This window comes from Sarcophilus harrisii, chromosome 4 (assembly GCF_902635505.1).
Source record: "Sarcophilus harrisii chromosome 4, mSarHar1.11, whole genome shotgun sequence".
Taxonomy (NCBI): domain Eukaryota; kingdom Metazoa; phylum Chordata; class Mammalia; order Dasyuromorphia; family Dasyuridae; genus Sarcophilus; species Sarcophilus harrisii.
The window spans coordinates 191,542,709-191,563,449 of NC_045429.1; the positions used below are offsets into that span (position 1 = coordinate 191,542,709).

General features: G+C 33.9%; 1 protein-coding gene across 6 annotated transcripts in view; it reads left to right on the forward strand.

Annotated features, from left to right (window-relative positions):
- WASF1 (WASP family member 1) overlaps positions 1 to 20,741 on the forward strand; it is a 123,809-nt gene that overhangs the window by 73,167 nt on the left and 29,901 nt on the right. For 4 of the 6 annotated variants that reach the window (XM_031964412.1, XM_031964417.1, XM_031964413.1 and 1 more), the window contains exons 3-4: positions 10,174 to 10,282; positions 15,555 to 15,715. The exons of 1 other annotated variant lie outside the window; for it this stretch is intronic. In XM_031964412.1, the coding sequence (XP_031820272.1) occupies positions 15,583 to 15,715 (133 nt within the window). In that variant the 5' untranslated portion in view covers positions 10,174 to 10,282; positions 15,555 to 15,582. The remainder of the gene's footprint in view (positions 1 to 10,173; positions 10,283 to 15,554; positions 15,716 to 20,741) is intronic. One more of the 6 variants, XM_031964416.1, reaches the window with a different exon arrangement.

Consider the following 20,741-nt stretch of genomic DNA (forward strand, 5'->3'; position numbering starts at 1 on the left):
GAGTCAAACAGTAGTCGTTCTGTAGTTCATCCAAATTGGTCACCTTTGTGTCCTTACACAAAAGTTTATCCTTCTTCTGTAGGACTATCTCCTCCTAGTAATCCTAGGTGAAGGAAAGTTCTGCATCTTTGCCTTTTAAAATCCCAAATTTCCTTCCAAGCTCAGCTCATTCACCACATGAAGGCTTTCTCGATGCCCTTAGCTAGTAAGAGTGTGTGCCACCAAAAATGACTTTGCATTAGTTTATCTAGACTTGAGTGTTTACATGTTGTCTCCCCTGACAAAATGTAAGCTGCTTGAGCACAGAAATGTTCCAGTTTTGAGATCTCATTAGCCTTTGAGTAGGGGGACACTTTTTTGGATGCAAAATTGTCAGCAATGGGGTTGTTATAGCAAAGAACAGTTTAATTGAACATTTTTATAAATGAAGTAGAGGAGAAAATATAAATTGAAAACTTTTCTGGATAATAAATATGAATGGGCAGAAAAATAAAACCTTTCATGTTGTAAGTGTCTGAATTGAATTAGGAAAAAAATCTAAATTATCCTTTAAAGCAATAAGAACTTAGAAAACTTGGTTTTCTACCACCACAACCATATACAGTGTTTTAGGAGGAGAACTATGTTGTAGTCCAAGGGTAGTATAATTCCTTCCATTTGTTTTTCAGTGCTCTTCCTCATATTATTTGCAATTTTGTGGCTTTTTTGGCTGCCCTTCACCCTATTTACCTCAGTTTTCTCATCTGTAAAATGAGCTGGAGAAGAAAAATGGCAAACTCTTCCAGTATGTCTGGCAAGAAAGCCCTAAATGATGTGAAGAGTCAGGCACAATTAAAAAAACCACTGAACAACAAGATCATGTGTGTATGTTTATTTATTATGTGTATTATATGAATATTCAGTGGCCCTGAATGATTGGGCAGAAAAGATATATGATGATAAAGCTCAAACACTAGTTTTGGGCTTAGTTGACTGAGAAATTATTAATACCATATACAGAATGGAAAATAGGAAAAAGAACTGATTAGGGGAAGAGAAAAAGTTAGAATAAAGATGAAGTATGATTATCAAACATGATTTCTATTAACAAATTCTATTGATTTATATGGTGACAAATGATGCTACTCGTAAAAACCTACAAATCTTTCTGCCAGGGATTATAAGGTCATGGGCAAATGAGAGAAGATTTTAGTTGTTTTTCTTCTTTGAACTTCAAGAGAGATACTGGTTTGAAAAGTACTCAGATGGTTAAGAAAATTTGCGTTTATAGATGATTGGTTAGCATATAGGAATATTATATCTTTGGCCAAAGATGAAGCACATCTAACAATAAGAAGCAAAAAATATTTTTTTCTAGAAATGAAGTGTATATAGATGTATAGTATACAATATATGTTGTCATTTTTGTTTAAGAAGTGTACATTGTTGATATTATTTCACACCTATTTAATATACCTATTATAAATATTGTAAATATTTGGATAACCTAGAATTTTTTTTCTTTAGAAGTTGTGGTGTTCCATAAGTCCTTGCTTTACTTCTACATTATTTCCCCCAAAATCCTAATGTACTTTTAAGCTATTAACACTTAATAACATCACCAGAAAAATATTGTTATTAAAAGGATGGTGTTTTGGTTTAGAGAATAACTTGTAATATTTGAAAGCTGTAGGCAGTTTCTTAAATTCATTCTCTTCTGTTCTCTTTAGTTATAGGTCTAACTTGTTGTTCTGCAATGTTTGGCCAACACACATACAAACTCTTTCACTCAGATGGGTTAACATCCCAATCATATATTATAGCCTGTACATCTGGCATTCTTTATACATTCATATTTTCCAGTGCAGATTGTCAAGCCAGATAGTTGAATGGTTGTGATTCTCTGTTGTGTTCTGGGATCTGTAGTTCTGTAATCAGCAAACAAGACCATCTAAAGAACTTCACCATCCCTAAGGAATCCCCTTTTCACTGGAACTCTTTGTTTGATGTCTCCCTTGACATTAAATTTTTTGATAGTTTTAATTGTTATGAAGGATTTTTACTTGAAGTTTAGCTTAAATTTATCTCTTTGCAACTTCCACATATTATTACTAATTTTGCCCCTTGGGGCCAAGCAGACCAATTTTGTTTTCTCTTTTATGTGACAAATCCTTGATACTTGAAAAAGGCCATCACATCTCTCTCCCCAAGAGTTCTCTTCTCCAAGCTAAATACACCCAGTTCCTTCAATGAATGATGCTTGTGTATAGTAGAGACATTCACCATAATGGTTTCCATTCCCTGGCTATACCCCAACTTATCAATATCTTTCCAAAAATATGGTAACCAGAATTCTGCAGTTTTCCAGATGTGACCTGACCAGAATAGAATATATTAGAATCATCAATCCTAGGATACCGTGTTTTTCTTAATGAAGCTCAAGATCATTGTTTGGGAATGTAAAGATTTGAGGCAAAGAAACCTATTAGAAGGATATTGCAGTCTAGCTATCAGGCAATAATTAACTTTGTTGGCCCTCACTTTGAGTTTTGGAGTTCATCAAAACCTCAAGATTTCTTTCCAGTAAACTACTGTCTCACTATCCCTCCCCATTCTTGTAGTTATCATTTGCTCTTTTAACCCATATATTTCTATTTATTTACATTTTTCAGCATAGGGACAAAATTTTTTCATCCTTTAATGTAACTTTAAGAGGAAATAGATATAACTGAAGAGCAGTAAGGCTATTAGAATGCAAGTTTTCCAAACAGATGAAAATGGTTTTGGTTCACAGAATTTTGAATCTATGTGCAAGGTTGAAATCAGTGTTGTTTTTTATTTTAAAACAATAGTTTGACTTGCACTTATACAAATATACATATTTACATACACACACAAAGAAAAAGAGGGAGGGAAGGAGGAAGCAGTGGGTGGCACACACACATTGTTGTCAGAGACATTGCTACCTAAAGTAGCATATAATTAATGGCATAAGCCACGTGCTTTTTGCTTTGTTCAAATAGCTTGGAACTTTGCCTCTGGGAGATTGCAGAGTTTTTTCGCTAAATTTATCAATTAAGCTTAGCCACATATATCTGACAGCTACCAGTTAAATGTGTTTTCAGTGTTCCTTTAGTGAGGCAGGAATAAGGCTATTTCAATCATTTTGTTGCTTATTTTAGGCTATGTGAACACTTATACAAAATCCTGGGTCACAGAGAATCGAGGGATCAATAAGTTAACTGGATCTTGTTCTGTATGTGACAAATCTCTGATTCAGGAACTCGGCCATTTTAATGGCATACTCCTTGTGTAGGAGAATTGTACATGGTTTATTTCTACTCCTGGAATAAACCATGTACAGACGGAGTCTGTAGGTGGACCTGTTCTCAACAATGATATTGATGTACTTTAATGCTAATTTTTCCAGTATTTTTGTTCATCTGTTTGGGTTGTTAAGGGAAGTAATTTAATTATTGTCTTTCTATTAATCAAAATTCAGCCTCTCTCTCTGAATGATGAACTGTTTTTTAAAAATAATTTTAAATCAATCAATCAATAAACATTTTAAATGTCTACCATGTGTCAAGTATTGTACACATTCAGGGGACTACCCCCCTAATCAAGAAAAGGGCAAAAACATAGTCTAGTGACCTTAAGGAACTCAGTTTCAGTAGTGAAGACAACATATTAAAACACACACACACACACAAAGTTAGTTGATCAAATAAGCATGTATTAAGTGCCTACTATGTTCCATCCACTGTTCTGAGATTACAAAAAAAAAAAAAAAAATGGCAAAAGACAGTCCTTGCCTAAAAGAACTCACTATCTAATAGGGGAGGCAACAAGCAAACAATTATGTGTAAACAAGCTATATACAGTATAAATTGGAAATAATTAACTAGATTAAGAGGGATTGGAAAAGACTATCTGTAGAAAAGTAGCATTTTAATGAGACTTTAAGGAAGCCAGGAAGTAGATATGAGGAAAGGAGATCTTTTCAGCCGTGGAGGATAGCCAGAGAACATGTTCAGAGGTGAGAGATGAAAAAAAAGAATGGATGATGGAAGTGTTTTGTTGATGGAACAGCTGAAAGGCCAGTCTTTATTAAAGAGAATATAGTACAGAGAATAAGATATAAGAATTTTGGAAATATAGGGGGTGGGGTAAGGACTGTGTTATGAAGGGCTTTGAATTTCAGATAGAATGCTAAACATTCATGATATATACAATATAAATAGCTGTAAATATAAATATAAATAAGTAATATCAGAGAAAAGTCATTAGCAGGAGCAGGGGGAGGGAGAGAGGACATGTGATTTGCGCTGTCTTGAAAGAAGCCGGGAGGTGGCAGCAGGGAGCAGAAAGCATTCTAGAAATAGGATATAGCCAGTGAAAAACATAAAACTGAAAGGTGGAAGGTCGTGTGTAAAGAACAGACTATATGGAAGGGAGGAAAGCATAGGATTGGAAAGAAGGAAGAGGCCAAATTCTGGAGGGCTTAAAAATCAAATAGAGCATTTGATATTTTATCTTGGAAGTAACAAGGAACTATTGGAGTTTATTGATCAGATAAGTGAGGTGGTTAGTTCTGCTGAGTGGAGGATGGGTTATAGTGAGAGGAGGATTAAGGCAAGGAGACCGGTTAGAAAGACATTTCAGTAACCGAAGCCTGAGATGATGAGGACTTGCCTGGGAGTGGAGAGAAGGGGAACATATATGAGAGATGTGATGTAGAAATGGCAAGACTCATTGAACACGTGAGCTGAGAGTGAAGATGACAACAAGGTTGTGAGCCTGGGTGAATGGGGGATTATAATGGTAAACCCAAGAGTAATATGAAATTTAAGAAAGAGAAGGAGATTTGAAGAGAAAGACCTGATGAACATTATCTAGTATCATGATAAAGTAAAAACAACACTGGACTGTCCTAAGCCCAGCTCTGCCATCAGTGACTGGCAAAGTCACTTAACCTTGCTGGGCTCAATTTCTTTAGTAAAATCAGCAAACTGGATCTCAGCAACATGCAAGACATTTTTGTTTATGAAATAATATGATTCTGTTTAAGGGCAGCAAGGTGGCCACACAAGATGGGCCTGGAATCAGGAATACCCGAGTTTAAATCTAGCTTCAGATACTTATATGACTTTGGGGAAGTCAATTAACGCTGTTTGTCTCAATTTATTCTTCTATAAAATGAGCTGGAGAAGAAAATAGCAAACCATTCCAGTACCTTTGCCAAGAAAATCCCAAACGGTCATGAAAAGTCGGAAGTCACTGAAACTACTGAACAATAACAAATGATTCTATTTTCAAGAGGAGCCAGAAATTACAGGTGTAATTATTTTAAGTAAAAATGTTTTCTTTTGCTCCCCATAAATTAACACTTAATGCACTTTTTTTGGCTGCACATCTCAATGCAATGTATTAATAGAAAGTACCACTTTGCTTGACTAACTCTGGATAAGTTGCATCATTAAGGACTGCATCTGTCTTATTAATAAATTTGTGTAAATAATAAATATGCAAAGTTACTGCATCTCTTCAGAGGATTTTTAATGACAAATTAACCATCAAAGATAAAATAAAATTTACCCCACCACAATTTCAGAGTATTGTCACAGTTACCATCCATTCTTTTGGATGGGAGGGACTTGTTGGTTCTGTATGCAGACCTGTTCTCACTTTCTCTTATACAAAGAATAAGGGCTGATACAATCTTCTCTGTTAATAGCATCACAGTGTCATGGAAATAGCACTGGAGGTGGAGTCTGGAGACCTCAATTTCAATCCCATCTCCAACATGTATATGTCTGATATATAATTACTACTGGGGAAAAAAAGAAATCCAGTTTTCTCTGTAAAAACGGGGGTGTCATTTATATTATTTCATAGTTTTATTGTGAAGAAAATACTTTATAAAGTGCTATATAAAAGTAAAACATTAATGTCATCATTATCATAGTAGCAGTGGAAGGTAGATGGCAGTGACCTGTTTTGTATCCTAGTTTGAAATCTGCATTTGAAAATCATCTTATTTCATATTCCATGGGAGAAACTCTAGGAAGTGGATGCAAGAAAGGGCAGTTAAGAGCAAGTAAGGTTAAGTCTTTTCTCTGTGGCTAAGGGGAGAAAATATAAAGAAGAGAATCAGAGACAGAAGTGAAAATAGAATAAGAGAGATTGGTTTGGATATCATCCTGACCACAACTAGAAAAATGCACAATGACATTTGATAGTCCCTTTCATTCCTCTCATTAGATAAAAGGTTTTGTTTGTAGGCTCAGAAAATTATAAGGCATAATTATAGAGGCTGTATTGTAAGGTGGACAATGTTGGACATGCAGTCAGAAGATATCAGGGTTTATAATCCACCTTTAACTCTTACTGGTTAGTTAGTCATTTTCAGTCATGTCCAACTCTACATGACTCCACTGAAATTTTCTTGGCAAAGATACTAGAGGGGTTTAGCACTTTCTTTCCAGCTTATTTTATAGATGAGTAAACTGAAGCAAATAGAGTGAAGTGACTTGCTCAGGGTTAAGTGTCTGAAGCCATATTTGAACTCCAGAAGAGTCTTCCTGATTGCAGACATGGCACTCTATCCACTGTGCCATCTAGCTCCCTACCAGGTGTGTGGTTGTGGGCAAATTATCCTCTCTGGATTTCAGTTTCCTTTAACTTTAAAGTAGAGCTTTAAAATAGAGTAACTCCTTCTCAGCCTGTTGTGAGGATTAATAGATATAAAAGTACTTTGTAAAAAAACCAATAAAAAATGACCTTTTAAGAGCAAGAATTATTTTGTTTCTGTCTTTACATCTCCTGCACTGAACACAATAGTTTAAAAATTAAAGCATTTATTAAAGCCCTTTGCTACAGTGCTAGGTGCTAATAATACAAAGACAAAAAATTACAGTCTCTGCCTCAGGGTGCTTATGCTCTATGGGAGAGACAGCATAATATGTGTATTTGTGTTTGAGCTAAGCTTTGAAGGGAACCAGGGATCCTACAAGGTGGAAGTGAGGAAGGAATATATTCACATTCAAGACCTCAGAACAGACTATAGTGGGGGTTTGATGGAGTGTAGAGTGTGAAGAACAGTACCAAAGAGTCCATAGCTAAATAGGTAAGAAGGGGTAGATTGTACAAAGACTTAATTGCCAAAGAAAAGATTTTATGTTTTATCCTGGAGGAAATAAAGATCCTAGAGTTTTAATTGAGTATGAGAATGACCCAGTAAGAAGTGCTTTAGTTAAATCCCATTGGCAGCTATGTGGAGGATGAATTGGAGAAGAGAGAGCCTGGAGGTAGAGAGACTAATTGGGAGGCTCTTGCAGTAGATGGGGAGAAGATATGAGAGCCAACCTGAAATGGGATAGGCAGAGAGATTGTTAATGTAGAAATGACCAGATTTCCTAACTGATTAGATATATGGCATAAGAATGAGCAGTCAAGGATGACTCAAGGTTTTGAATTTAAGTGGGTGAAAGGATGATGGTATCCTCAAGAAGAATTGGAAAATTTAGAAGTAGTATTGATCGGAAATGGGCAGTGGGGGGAGGACAGTGGGAATAATAATGATAATAACAATTATAATAAATTGATACTGATAGCTAGCATTTATTTTACACTTTGAAGTCTGTAAGACTCTTTATAAATATCTCATTTTATCTTCACAACAAGCTCGAGAGGTAGGTGCTATTATTTATCTCCATTTTACAGATGAGGAAACTGAAACAGATGTTTAGTGTCTTGAGGTCAAATTTGAACTCAGGTCTTCCTCCGGTTTCAATCCTCTCTCCACTTTAAAAAAAAAAAAAAAAAGCAGTTAAGTGCTCTGTTTTGGACATGTTGAGCTTGCTTAGGAGACGTTCAGTTTGAAATCACCAATAATCTATCAGGAATATAGGACTTGAATTTGAGAGATTAGTATTGAATATATAGCTCTGGTAGTCCTTTGCAGTTAAAATATCGGAAGCTGATTAAGTACTGACAGATTACAGAGGACAAAGAAAAGGCCCAGAACAGTGCTAAAATCACAAAGAGGATTTATGAGTTGTGACATGGATAAGATTTTGCATCTAGTAGTCATTTAGTCATGATAGTTTCAAATAATGTATTTTCTGTCTTTTGCTAATTTCCAAGTTTGTGAAACTGTGGAGCAAATGATGTTTCACTTTACTAATGTGGTCCCAACTACCATTTCAAAGTGCTTGTCTTACCCTGAAAGGTACTTGGCCTCTCAAGGCTTTCTGCAAGCTTAATAGGGAATTCTTATGAGCTAAAAAGGCTTTCTGGACTCTACTAGTGACATAGGATAAGATGTGGGAGAAAGATTTCGGGCAGAGTGACCTTCCTAGAGCTCCCTTAAATCACTACCCTTAATGCTTAACCACTAAGGTCAGACTTGATAAAGAGTTTCATCATTTGCTATTCAGATAGCTTTGGGAAATGACTCATTACTTTCCCTACTGGGGTTTTCTTTCTTAACACCACAGTGCTATTTTTGCATAATCAGAATGTTTTGTCAGTTACCTAAAGGAGTGAATTTTTTTATTAAGAGAATTTTGCAGAGTATATCAGACCAAATTTTCTATACCCATAAAGACATTTTAGTTTAGTTAGTTAGAAAAGAATACAGATGTGCCCAAAATTATGGGTTTAATCTCTGGACAAACCATTTTTAATCAGAGACTCTTTGGATCTGAGAACATTTTATCTCATCTAATTATTTGATTTTACAATCTGTATAATGAAGATGGGCATGGCCAGAAAGAAGTAATTTTTTAAAAATCTGAGAGTTTGAACTGCAATTTCAATTCAAGTAAATGATACGATAGCATCCAAAAAAGATGTCTTCTTGATTACATTGAGAGGTATTGGGTACAGAATTAGGGAAGTGGTAGATTTGCTAGAGTCCTGCTTTGTCAGACCACAGGTGGTGTGTTCTTTTAGTTCCAGAAGGCAGTTTAGGAAAAAGCATTTATGAGAGAAACAATCAAAAGATACAACAGTACTTACTGTCAATGGAATTATCTTCACATAATGTTTTTGATCATTTCAAGTCATGTCTATTCTTCATAACCCCTTTTGGAATTTTCTTGGCAAAAATACTTAAGTGTTTTGCCATTTCCTTCTCCAGCTCATTTTACAGATGAGGAAACTGGGTCAAACAACAGTTAAGTGACTTTCTCAGAGTCCCACATTAAACTAAGGTTTTCCTGACTATGTTCTATCCATTGTATTACCTAATTGCCTCTATATCACCTATATAAAACAAACCCATCTAATAAATTTGCACATTTAAAATTTGTTCCTATTAACAGTGATCATTAGCTATTTTTGCTAAATTGTAATACTTTTATATAGAACACTGACTTTGTGTAATGCCTAGTATTAAAATGCCTAGTTTAAAAAAAAGGTAAGAAATATCATTTAAAAAATTAGGATCATTTCCTCCATTTAGGTTAAATTACATGTATGATATACTTGCAAAAATATAGTTTGCAAAGTAATATTTGTTTCTATACCATAAAAATTTAGAAGGATTTTATGACTATAATGCTTGTCCAAGATTAAAATAGTTGTTTTACTTTAAAATAATTACTCTTTACCTTTAGATAAATATGGAACTACATAATTAATTACTCCCCCTTATTAGATATCTGGTCACTGATTTGACTGCTCTGAATCTCATTTCAGTTATATAGCTATCTGTCATGACTGTTTCATTAGAATCCACTTCCTTCTCTTAACATTCACACCTCTGTGATCCTCTGCAAACCTATCATGTGGTTTATTGCCTCTGCCATATTTTTTTCTTTCTGCTGTAGTCTTATAGCAAGTGTTCCTCTCAGTTCTAACTTCTCAAAATTTAATATTTAGTCACTGTGGCTTGGAACCAAAGGCACTATAATTATTTCTTAATCAATTTGCCTATAGGATATTTCTTTCACGTTTCTAAGAAAGAAAGGTTCTGGGTCCCTGGGGGAGATGAGAGAGGTTATAGCTTCTGTGTCTTTGTAAGGATAGCTCTGTTGTGAAGATGAGTCACTGTGTTGAATTCTAATCTCTTTGTGAAAGAATCCAAAGACTTCAAAGCAGTCTAGTATCTGGAGATGTTTAAGATGGTTATACTTTTATAGTTTAGGGATTGACTAGGTTGGCTGTGCTTTCTGTCTTTGTACATAGGATTCCTAAAGTTAATAAACACTTGAAGTTTGATGCTTGTGGTAGAATCGGGATTGATACATACACCTGGTGTCTGTCGTCAGACATTCTGTTGCTTGGTTGGTGGCTGGTAAGTTCAGATATCTTTTCCTCGTTTCATTTTTACCCATGTGCTCATTAGCATGAGCTTTTTTAGTAATAGGCTAAATTTATCATTTTGATGTCTTGTCAGGCATAATGTAATTTCCATATTTAGAATTAAACCAATTTTTAGAAAATCTGTGAAACTAAATAACTAAAACATCAAAATATTCATTCTTTTAAAGATGTATTTGTTTCATATATTTGTGTTCTTAGATTTAAATTAGTTCCAAACTAGTAGTCAAGATTGCAAAGAAGTTTGGCATCCATAGAGTTTATATACTTACATTGTACATAGAACTTACTGAGTTCTCATTGAAGAACATATTGTTCTTTAAACATTATGAGGTTGAAAATTCACATTTGATTGTTCCATCAATTGTATATAACTAGCACTCTCACGTCTTGAGGGTTAAAAAACATGTAATAAAAATTGAAAGTTAGTTTCTATAGAAAACCCAGGTTTTCTTTAGATAAATATGGAACTACATAATTAACTACTCCCTCTTATTAGATATCTGGTCACTGATTTGACTGCTCTGAATCTCATTTCAGTTGTATAGCTATCTGTCATGACTGTTTCATTAGCATCCACTTTCTTCTCTTAATATTCACACCTCTGTGATCCTCTGAAAACCTATTGTGGTTTAGTGCCTCTGCCATATTATTTTAAATATACACACCCGAATCAGGTAATACGCATCTGTTTTTATTAAAAGGAACATATTTTCCCCCTATAATTTAACTTTTGATCCTACAGTGCTAGGAGAAATTAGAAAATTGCATTGTAATATTATAATTTGATGATATTCTAACTTTTAATTTCAAAATGTTCTTTAAATTGATAATAGATGGTAAATTAGCTCATCAAAATGTAAGTTTTAAGGAGCCACCAGTTTCTTTTTGATGTTAAGTGTAATAATAAAATATTTGGGGTTATAATTTTGTTCCTTCTGCAGTCTAGAAAAGCAGTTATAGTCCTCATTTGATTTTTATGAATTTTTAAAGCATTCATTTGCATTTTTCTACAAAATATTTAAGCGTCTTTTTGTTATAATTTAACAGGCCCATCCTTAAAATCTGAAACTGTTGGAATTACATGTTTTGACTTCTATAGTGTCTCATAACCACTAACATATATTTCTTTGACCCCTGATTTTTCTGTGTTTACAAACTCGTCATTTCACAGATGAACAGAAGATTCCTTAGCACAAGAGATTTGGGTTGTTTGTTTTTTTGATATTTTGTATGTCAAAGACTCTTTTGACAGTGTGATTTTTTAAATACATAAAATGTGTACAATTACAAAGGAAAGCAATTATATTAAAATACTACTTATTCAAGATATTTTGAAAAGAAGTTCATGAATTCCCAAGGTGAAAACTCTTGCCTTAACAAATGTGAAACATAATTTAATATTGGACAGTATATTTTGGATATTAAATAGTAAAAATAGTTTTATTGATAATTAAAATAATTTTATTCTTTTGTGTGTGTGAGGCAATTGGGGTTAAGTGACTTGCCCAGGGTCACACAGCTAGGAAGTGGTAAATGTCTGAGGCCAGATTTGAACTCAGGTCCTCCTGACTTCAGGACTGGTACTCTATCCACTGTGCCACCTAGATGCCCCTAAAATAATTTTATTCTTATGAAAATTAAGTGCATTTTAACATCATATAGTTAGAAAATTATGTATCTCTTTTAGTTATTGTCAAACTCTTCCCTGACCCCTCCCCAAAAATCCCAACCAAAATCAAATTTCATCTTATTAACATTATTTTCAAAGATAACTAATATTTTTGCCTATAAAATTTCATCTCATTCAAGTCAAACCCTTTTTTTCCAAACTGGCAATATCTTTTTGAGTCCTTGGCTTCATTATTTAATATTTTAACTTTCATTTACAGGTTTCTTCTATGTATTTCTTTACCTCAGTTACTGACAAAAATGTTTTTAGAGCTAAGGACAAATTTATGAGACCCACTATTCCATGTCTTCAGATCAGTCTTAACTCAATAATGGCTATTCTATAGATTCTATCATTCAACCAATTATGTAAATACACCTAATTGTATTCTTTACCCATTTTTCTCTATCTTGCTCATAAAGAGAACATAGCCTTTGCTGAAACATTTCCTTGTCTAACCAGTCTAGTAAAATTGTCACAAAAGAAGACAGCTTTACTTTTCCAAATGTTCCTAGGTGATCCTTTCCATAATGTATTTTAGAATTTTTCCAGGAACAAAGCCAACTCATCAGCCAGTCATTTACACACTCCAATCTCTTCTGTCTTTCAGAAATTAAGGTAATAGTCTGCAATTCAATGTCCATTTTCCTTAACCTTTGAAAGATTGTGATAGTGATTCAGCAATCACTATCCATGGTACTTCTTGTGGGGTCCATCACTTAAGAAACATCAACATATTTTTTCCACCATCTCCTTACTTTTCCCAGGTTGCAACTTCTTATTAATTATTTTTTGTTATATCTTACTCAGTCTGAAAATCATTCTTCAAAAACCCAGGAGCAAAATAAATAGAGTTCTGCTGTTCATTCAATAAACATTTATTAAGTACCTACTTCAATGGAGTTCACAGAAATAGTGTGGAGTTTCCTTAAGAACGCTGGAAATAGTTTGAAACACATTTGGGATTTCATCTCCAAGGTCTCTAATTTTCCACTAATATGCTTAGATTTCCCAGGCCAAAGAACACTATGAAAGAAGATCAATAAGCATTGGACTATTTTGTGTCATTTTATGTTACCATTATCAAAATAGCTACAAACTGGATGGGGAAGAGAATTAAGCATTTATCAAACACATTGTGTGCCAGGCATTGTATTAACCACTTTACAAATATTATTTGATATTTACAATATTTACAATTGCAAATGTTATTTTTATTTGGAAAACAAGATTTTTTTTATTCCAGTTCCTGTCCTGAGCATGCTTTATAAGAACATGGTATCTTTGAAATTCATATTCAAACCCTAACATTTAAAGGAGAGTCTAAAACTCATAGCAGAAAAAAGTCTAGAACTTTGTTAGAACATGTGTTAGAATCCAAGAGAAAGTCTAGTATTACAAATTTATAATTCTTTTAGAAGAGGGTTAGGGAGGCCTGGGTTAAGTTAATAAATAGCAGTTTCTATTAATGAATAAAGAATTCAGCCCTGTGTTGACCTTATCTTTATAACATCTAATTTGACATTTAATTAGTCACTAAAAATTTAGTGATTCACAAATTATTCCTTAGTTAACCTTTATTAAGAAATATGTAGCAAATTAGGGGGAAACTCGAACATTTCTTTTCCCTATTAAAGTATTAGATTGCTTTTTATGTGATTTTTTAAAAGTTTGTAAAACTCTTACAATAGTTGTTCTATATACTACTGATATTGAAGACCTCAGCTTAAAAAGGTCTAGGTCTCCCATTTCATCCAGAGCCATCTCTGTGGTCCTGATCCATCTGTCCACTGAACCCCAATGGCTCTGGAGGGGAAAGTGAGGTAGGTGACTTTGCACAGCCCTCCCTCCCTCAAATCCAATTCACTTGCATGCCAGGGCATTATCTCCCTAATGTTGGTCTTCTTCCAGAATGAAGGACAAACAACAACAACATTCATATAAAAATTTAAGTTTTATGCCTCTGGCATAGATGCTTGAATTTTCCTTTTAGATGATAATGAAGCATTTCCTTAATGAAGAATCTCATAGCAATTATTGAGAATCATTCTTTTTGTGTACTATAGCTGAATGAATTAGCTTAGAAAGCTAATCATTAGAATTACTAATCATTGATCGTGATTAGAATGAAAAGATTATAAATTGCTATGTATTCTTAAAGTCTTAAGGTTTTCTAGCTGGAAGGGACTTCAACAGTCATCTCATTTAATCTCCCTTCTCCTCCCTGGCCCATCATCATTTTATAATCTAGAAACCAGAATGAGATGAGATGAAAGAATGGCTAAGTGACTTACTCAAGGTCACAGAGTTAATTAACAACTGTAATTCATATAATATTGAAAGTTAACAAGAGGTTTTGTGTTTCCATAGTAATGTTGAATTTTTAAAGTAATTATTGAGAATTCTGCTTCCATTCTGTCTTTAATGTATCGCTAAACAAGTGCCAAAATACTCTTCTTTTAAAAATTTCTTTCTACTAAAAAATATATTTTTTTCCTCCCACTCTTACCCTGTTGGGAAGGGGGGAAAAAAGAAAGAAAACCAAATTCCTTGTAACATTGGCCATGTTCCTCCCCCTCCCAAAAAAGGATATCTCTCAGTATCTTGAGTCTATCACCTTTCTGTCAGAAAATTAGTAACATACTTCATCATCAATCACTGTTAGTGTTATATACCATAGAAAAAGGAAAAGGTCCTATATGTACAAAACTTTATCAGCTCTTTTTTCTGGTAGCAAAAAACTGCCAAGCAACTGGAAAGCAAGAAGATGACCATCGCTGAGGGAATAGGTAAACCATTTAGGGTCTGAATGTAATAAAATACTAATAATCCATAAGAAATGAGGAAATCAATGATTTCAGTGACATATAGAAAGACATATATGAACTGATGCAAAATAATCTTCCTAAGTAAGGCACAAGTCTGACCCGGCTTTAAAAATCTTGAGAAGCTCCCTATTGCCTCAAGAATAAAACATAGATTCCATAGCTTTGCATTATGGAAACTTCTACAATGTGACTCAAGTCTACCCTTCAATATTTATTATGTATTAATTTCTTTCACATATTCTATATTCTAGTCAAGATGATCTACCAGTTTGGTCCTTAATCTGAAATTCCATCTCTATCTCTTCACCTTCACACAAGCAGTCCTCATTCCTGGAATACAGTCTCTCCTCACTTTTGCTACTCTTAGAATCTTTAATCTTAGATTTTTCTCAGATTTCAATCTTTTCTCCTCCTCAAATTACTGTGTATATATGTACAGGTAGACTCTAAGTTCCTTAAAGGAAGAGACTTTCATTTTTACTTTTGTACCCAGGGGATGCCTAGTTCAGTGTCTGTTTAATAAAAGTTAGATTCTGAATTGAATCTTGAATGGCTTGAATCTATGGTAGATGATCTCATCTGATTTTGTTGTTGTTGTTAGGGGAACATCCAAATTCATGCATTTCTTCCAAGCAAAAATTGTTATTGTTCATTTGCATATGAAAGATGGCATTACTCAGAAATGATTGAAAATTTGAGTTTTGACATATGAATCATCTTCTTTAACTGTATTTCATTCCTCCCAGGTGAATTGGCACATAGATTCATCTCGGGATGCCATTAGTGAAGAGAAATATTGACCCCAGGCACCTGTGCCATACAGCACTGCCCAGAGGCATTAAGAATGAACTGGAATGTGTAACCAATATCTCCTTGGCAAATATAATTAGACAACTAAGTAGTCTGAGTAAGTATCTTTGATTGTCAATGCACCTAATTTCAAAATAAAACAGCATTTTTTGGAAAATAATTCTCTATGAGTTTGGTTTGGTTTGGCTTTTTTAGGAGGGGAGAAGGGGAACAGAACAGATATTGAAAATAGTTTGGCATAGTTAAGTAAAACCAAATAAAATTAACAAGTGTTTTTGAGATTCTTACAAAGTATTACATATTCTAAACCAGAAGAGCTTCAGTGGGTTGTCAGATGAGTCAGAAAATTGTTATTTAGCCTCCCACTCTTCAAATTTTTCTTTTAATCTTTTGAGTTTTAAAGACTTTTCATATAGACCAATTCTAAGATCAAATAAATATGTATAGGCATAATATATTGTTTCTTTTGTATATTAAATACTTTAGAGCAAAACAACAGACTGGAATGGCTAATTGATCTACTCTCAAAATACCCTCATATATGTGTCTATGTAGGAGAGATGATTATAACTACATGTTGGGAGCTCTGTAGGTCCTATTCACCAGAATTACATACCAGGATGAGAAACATTGGTTTATATTAAGTAACCAATGCCCAAATATTCTTAAGGTTTGCTATTTAAAAAGATATATTATGATTACACCTCAAATAACGTTCCTGGAGCATCTGAAACTCAACATGTCCAAAACAGTACTCACTGCCTTTCTCCCTAATTCTACCATGCACTCAATTTGAATTTCCTTATTTCTGTGAAATCATCCAGCTTCACAACCTTGTTGATATCCTCCACTGCTTAATCCCATTCACTTCTTATATCCCATCAGTTGTCAGGACTTATTGTTTCAGTCTTTCATACATCTTTTCTTTACCCATATAGTTGCCAAACCTAGTTCAGGCTCCCATCACCTCTCACCTAGAATAACTTTTTAATGGTTCCTCCTGTTTCAGGTCCCTTTCCATTCCAATCTATTCTGTACCCCAGGGATATTAAAAACTCAAATAGAAATGTTCAGAAAACCAAAAAATAATATTATCTATGACCATTGCATTTTTATTTTGTTAACCACTTACCAATGATATTTTCATCTGATTTGGGCTATACTGAGAGTTTGATACCTCTAAAGTCTGCTCAACTATGATAGTGATTTTCCAGGTCTGCTCATTCCCTTCACAATAAACTCTAGTGGCTCTCTTTCACTTTTTGGATCATATATGAACTTATTGCCTTCTAATCTAGTTCTATCTTACCCTTCTAATTTTATTATATAATATTTCCTTTTATGTTCTCTATGGTCCAGCCATACTGACCTTTGTGTATGTCCTCCCGTATGACATTCATCTCCTGTCTCCATGCCTTTATATTGATTATTCTTCATACTTTGAATGTTCTTTCTCTTCACCTTTGACTCCTGGAATCAAGATTCCTTTAAAAATCAACTGAGTATCTCCTTCTTCTTGAGACCTTTCCTGGTAATCCTAAATGGGAGTGCATTCTCTTCCTTGCCCCCCACAGCTACTTTGTACTTAGTATTAATGTTGTACCTGGTTCATAGTGCTTACTAAGTGCATGTTGGTGACTGACTTATATCTGCTTTGCATATATGCCTGTATAGAAACATTTTTGTCTCCTTCCCTCTTCTTCCTTCTCTTCCCCCCATGTAAGTTCCTTGAGAGTAGGGGATATTTTACTTTTGTCTTTGTACTCTTATGTTTAGCCTAATATTTGGCAAGTAATAAGTATTTGATGAGTACTTGTTGATTAAATAATTGAAAAACTATTAAAATAGATTGAAAGGTTAGTTTTGTTTTTTTTAAATCAAGGTTTATTTCTCAGCAGTTGTCTATCTAAAATATTTTCTTGAAAAAACAAAAGCCTTTTTTTTTAATCTAGTATTTCTTTAGAGAACTTTCATTATTGCTGGCAAACTAAAAGGCAGTAATTGAATCAAAAGATATATTTTCTGTTAAAGAAAAGAAGCAGGCTTCTTAGAAGATAAAGGGACTGATGCTAGAAAGATGTTTTTCCTAAATAAAGAATTAACTTAAACTTGGAACAACAGAATACATAAAAACAACTAGAATAAATGCTTTTCTATAAGTATAAAAAGAATGTTATCATATTGAAATTAAGATTTGGTTAGAGCTATTAGTGTTCTTTACTCAAAAAACACATTTTTGTCTTTTTATTGGTTTTTTTAGGCAGTTAATGTAAACAGATAGAAAATTAATAGCTTTTCTATTTAAATCCTTGTAACAAGTAGAGTTCAAATTAGAAATGAAGGTCTTTCTTTACCCTGGAGAAGCTCAGGATCAAAATCCTTTCTTACCTGTTTCTTTTTTGGAAGTTCTTGGCAGCTTACAGCCCCATCTGGTGAGTTTATGATGAAAGTGGAATTTATTAATTTTAATTTCTGAAATGTTTTTGCATTTTAATTTTTATCTATAATATACTACATTTTTCATTATAGAATTTCAAAACTTTTTGCTATGGAGTATTGACAGAAATAAAATCCTGGGAGGCCCAGGGTCCAATAATATTCTTAATATAGTGAGTCCCCAATCTTAGACATAATAAAAAGTTTTACTAGTAGTTTCCATCTTCTTCTTATCTCCACTTTATATAGAAACTAAAGATCACTTTTTTTGGGGGGGCTAAAGTTGGTATTTATTTTCTTAATTAGTTTTCCTTTTTCTAATGTGCCATCACCTAAAATCATAATTCTGTTAGGTAGGTGGCTAAACTTTAATTGAACTCGAAGACATCCAGATTCGTAATAAAATAAAGTGGATGTGAGTAAGCCTTTCATATTACATACATTCTAACATAATTGTCTCATTCCCAGTTACCTCAGGCCTACCCATCCCATGTCCCCATCCAGCTTTGCCTGTCCTCTGGATGCTCCCATCCTATTATTAGCAGACTCTGCTTTGTATTAGACATCTTTTTTATGTTCTCTGTCTTCTTACAATCACAGAAACCTGGTTTCACCTAAAAGACACAGTATTTGTGGCCACTTTCTCTTTCATGCCTCCTGAATGAAACAGGAGAAGTAGGACATACTCTTTGTTGTTCATATATACTTTGCTGCCATCACCCAGCAAACTCTTTTCCTTTGAAATTCATTTGGTCCATATATGTGACTATATAAATCTTATCAGCATTTATCTGCCAGTCACCAGTTTATTATTTTTCCATTTTCAACATTTGATTCATAGTCTTCTGTCCTCCATCACATACTCTTTTAGGAGACTTTAATTTATCATATCTTTCAGTATGAGGACACCTCAAATATCTGTTCTCTTGAACTTCCAAGACCATCGTAATGTAGGAATTGTTAAACCCTCAATTTCATCTTCACCTACAAATATTCTGCCACCACAGTCCAGAACTTTAAAATTCTTCTTTGAAAAGAAGTGGATCCTCATGAATTGGGGAAGGACTGAACAAGATGTGGTATATGAAGGTAATGGAATATTATTGTTTTATAAAAAATGATGAACAAGTTGATTTTAGAAAGGCCTGGAAAGATTTACATGAACTGATGCTGAATGAAACCCATAGAAACAGGAATACATTGTACACAATAGCAGCAAGTATGTTTGATGATCAACTATGAAAGGTTTGGTTCTTCTCAGTGGTTTAGTGGTTCAGTGATCCAAAGCAATCCCAATAAACTTTGAACAGAAAATGCCATCTGTAACCAGAGGAAAAAACTATAAATCAACACATGCTATGTTTCACTTTTTTTTCCCTCTCTCCCATGATTTTTCCCATTTGCTCTGATTTTTCTCTCTCAATATAATTCATAAAACAATATGTATTAAAAATAAACTAAAAATAAAAAAAAACAAACCTGTGTAAGTCTTCTGATGATAGCATCCTGTTCTTCCTTTTCTTCTTGTACTCCAAACCTCCCAAATTTACTCTTTATCTTCACTGTAAACTCTGATTCCCCTGCTCTGGTCTCATTTTCTCTTTTTGAAATTTTGACCCTATACTTATAGATTATAACCAATCTAATTTTATCCTGTTTTCTATCCCACAACCCTCTTCTCTTTTGTTTTATCACATCTTAATACCATAGCTGTGCTCATCTCACTTAAAATTCCTGCCAGCAAATCAGTTAATCCCTTTTGACCTCAGTCTCATCTATAAGAAATGAGTAATTATACTGCCTTCCTCACAGAGGTAGAATGAGGGCCAAATGAGATAATGTTTTTAAAGCAAACTATATGTAATCCTTTACTCTTCACTCCCTCTTATCCACCATATCCAATCAGCTGCCAAGATTTGTCAATTCCATCTCCATAACATCTCCTGGATATTCTTCCTTCCCTCCTCTGAAACTCCCATCACCCTGCTTCAGGCTCAGATTGTCTCCTCTCTGGACTATTTCAATAGTCCTTGGGTTGGTATCCCTGCCTCAAATTTCCCCCCCCCCCCCGAAGTACATACTTTATTCATCCATCAAATTCATCCTAAAACACAAGACTGACCAACCCCTTTTCTCCCCAACCCCATTTTATAAACTCTAGTGGTTTCTTATTAAATACAAGATCAAATATAAAATCTTCTGATCTTTAGGCTATTCATGAGCTCTATAGCATCTTGATCATGACTTCCAACTCAAGGACATTATTATGTCTATCCTCCTGCTTGGAATTCTTTCCCTTTTCATCTCATGTCTCTTTGCCCACAATTTCCCTCAGGTCAACGCCTAAATTATATATTTTTTAACATGTTTAACATATATTGGATTACTTGCCATCTAGGGGAGGGGATTGGGGAAGGGTGAGAAAAATTTGGAATACAAGGTTTTGCAAGGGTTAATGTTGAAAAATTATCCATGCATATATTTTGAAAATAAAAAGCTTTAATAAAAAATTAAAATTAAAAATACAGTGACATGTAACTGGGGAAAATACTAAATAACTTTTTTAAAATAAAAGAGATAAATGTAAAAAATTAATACAGAGGGGAAAAAAAGAAAAAGAAAAAGAGTATTCCCAATAATGTGGGAAAGCTAAACAAATGTGTAATGGAAATAAAATGGAAAAGAAA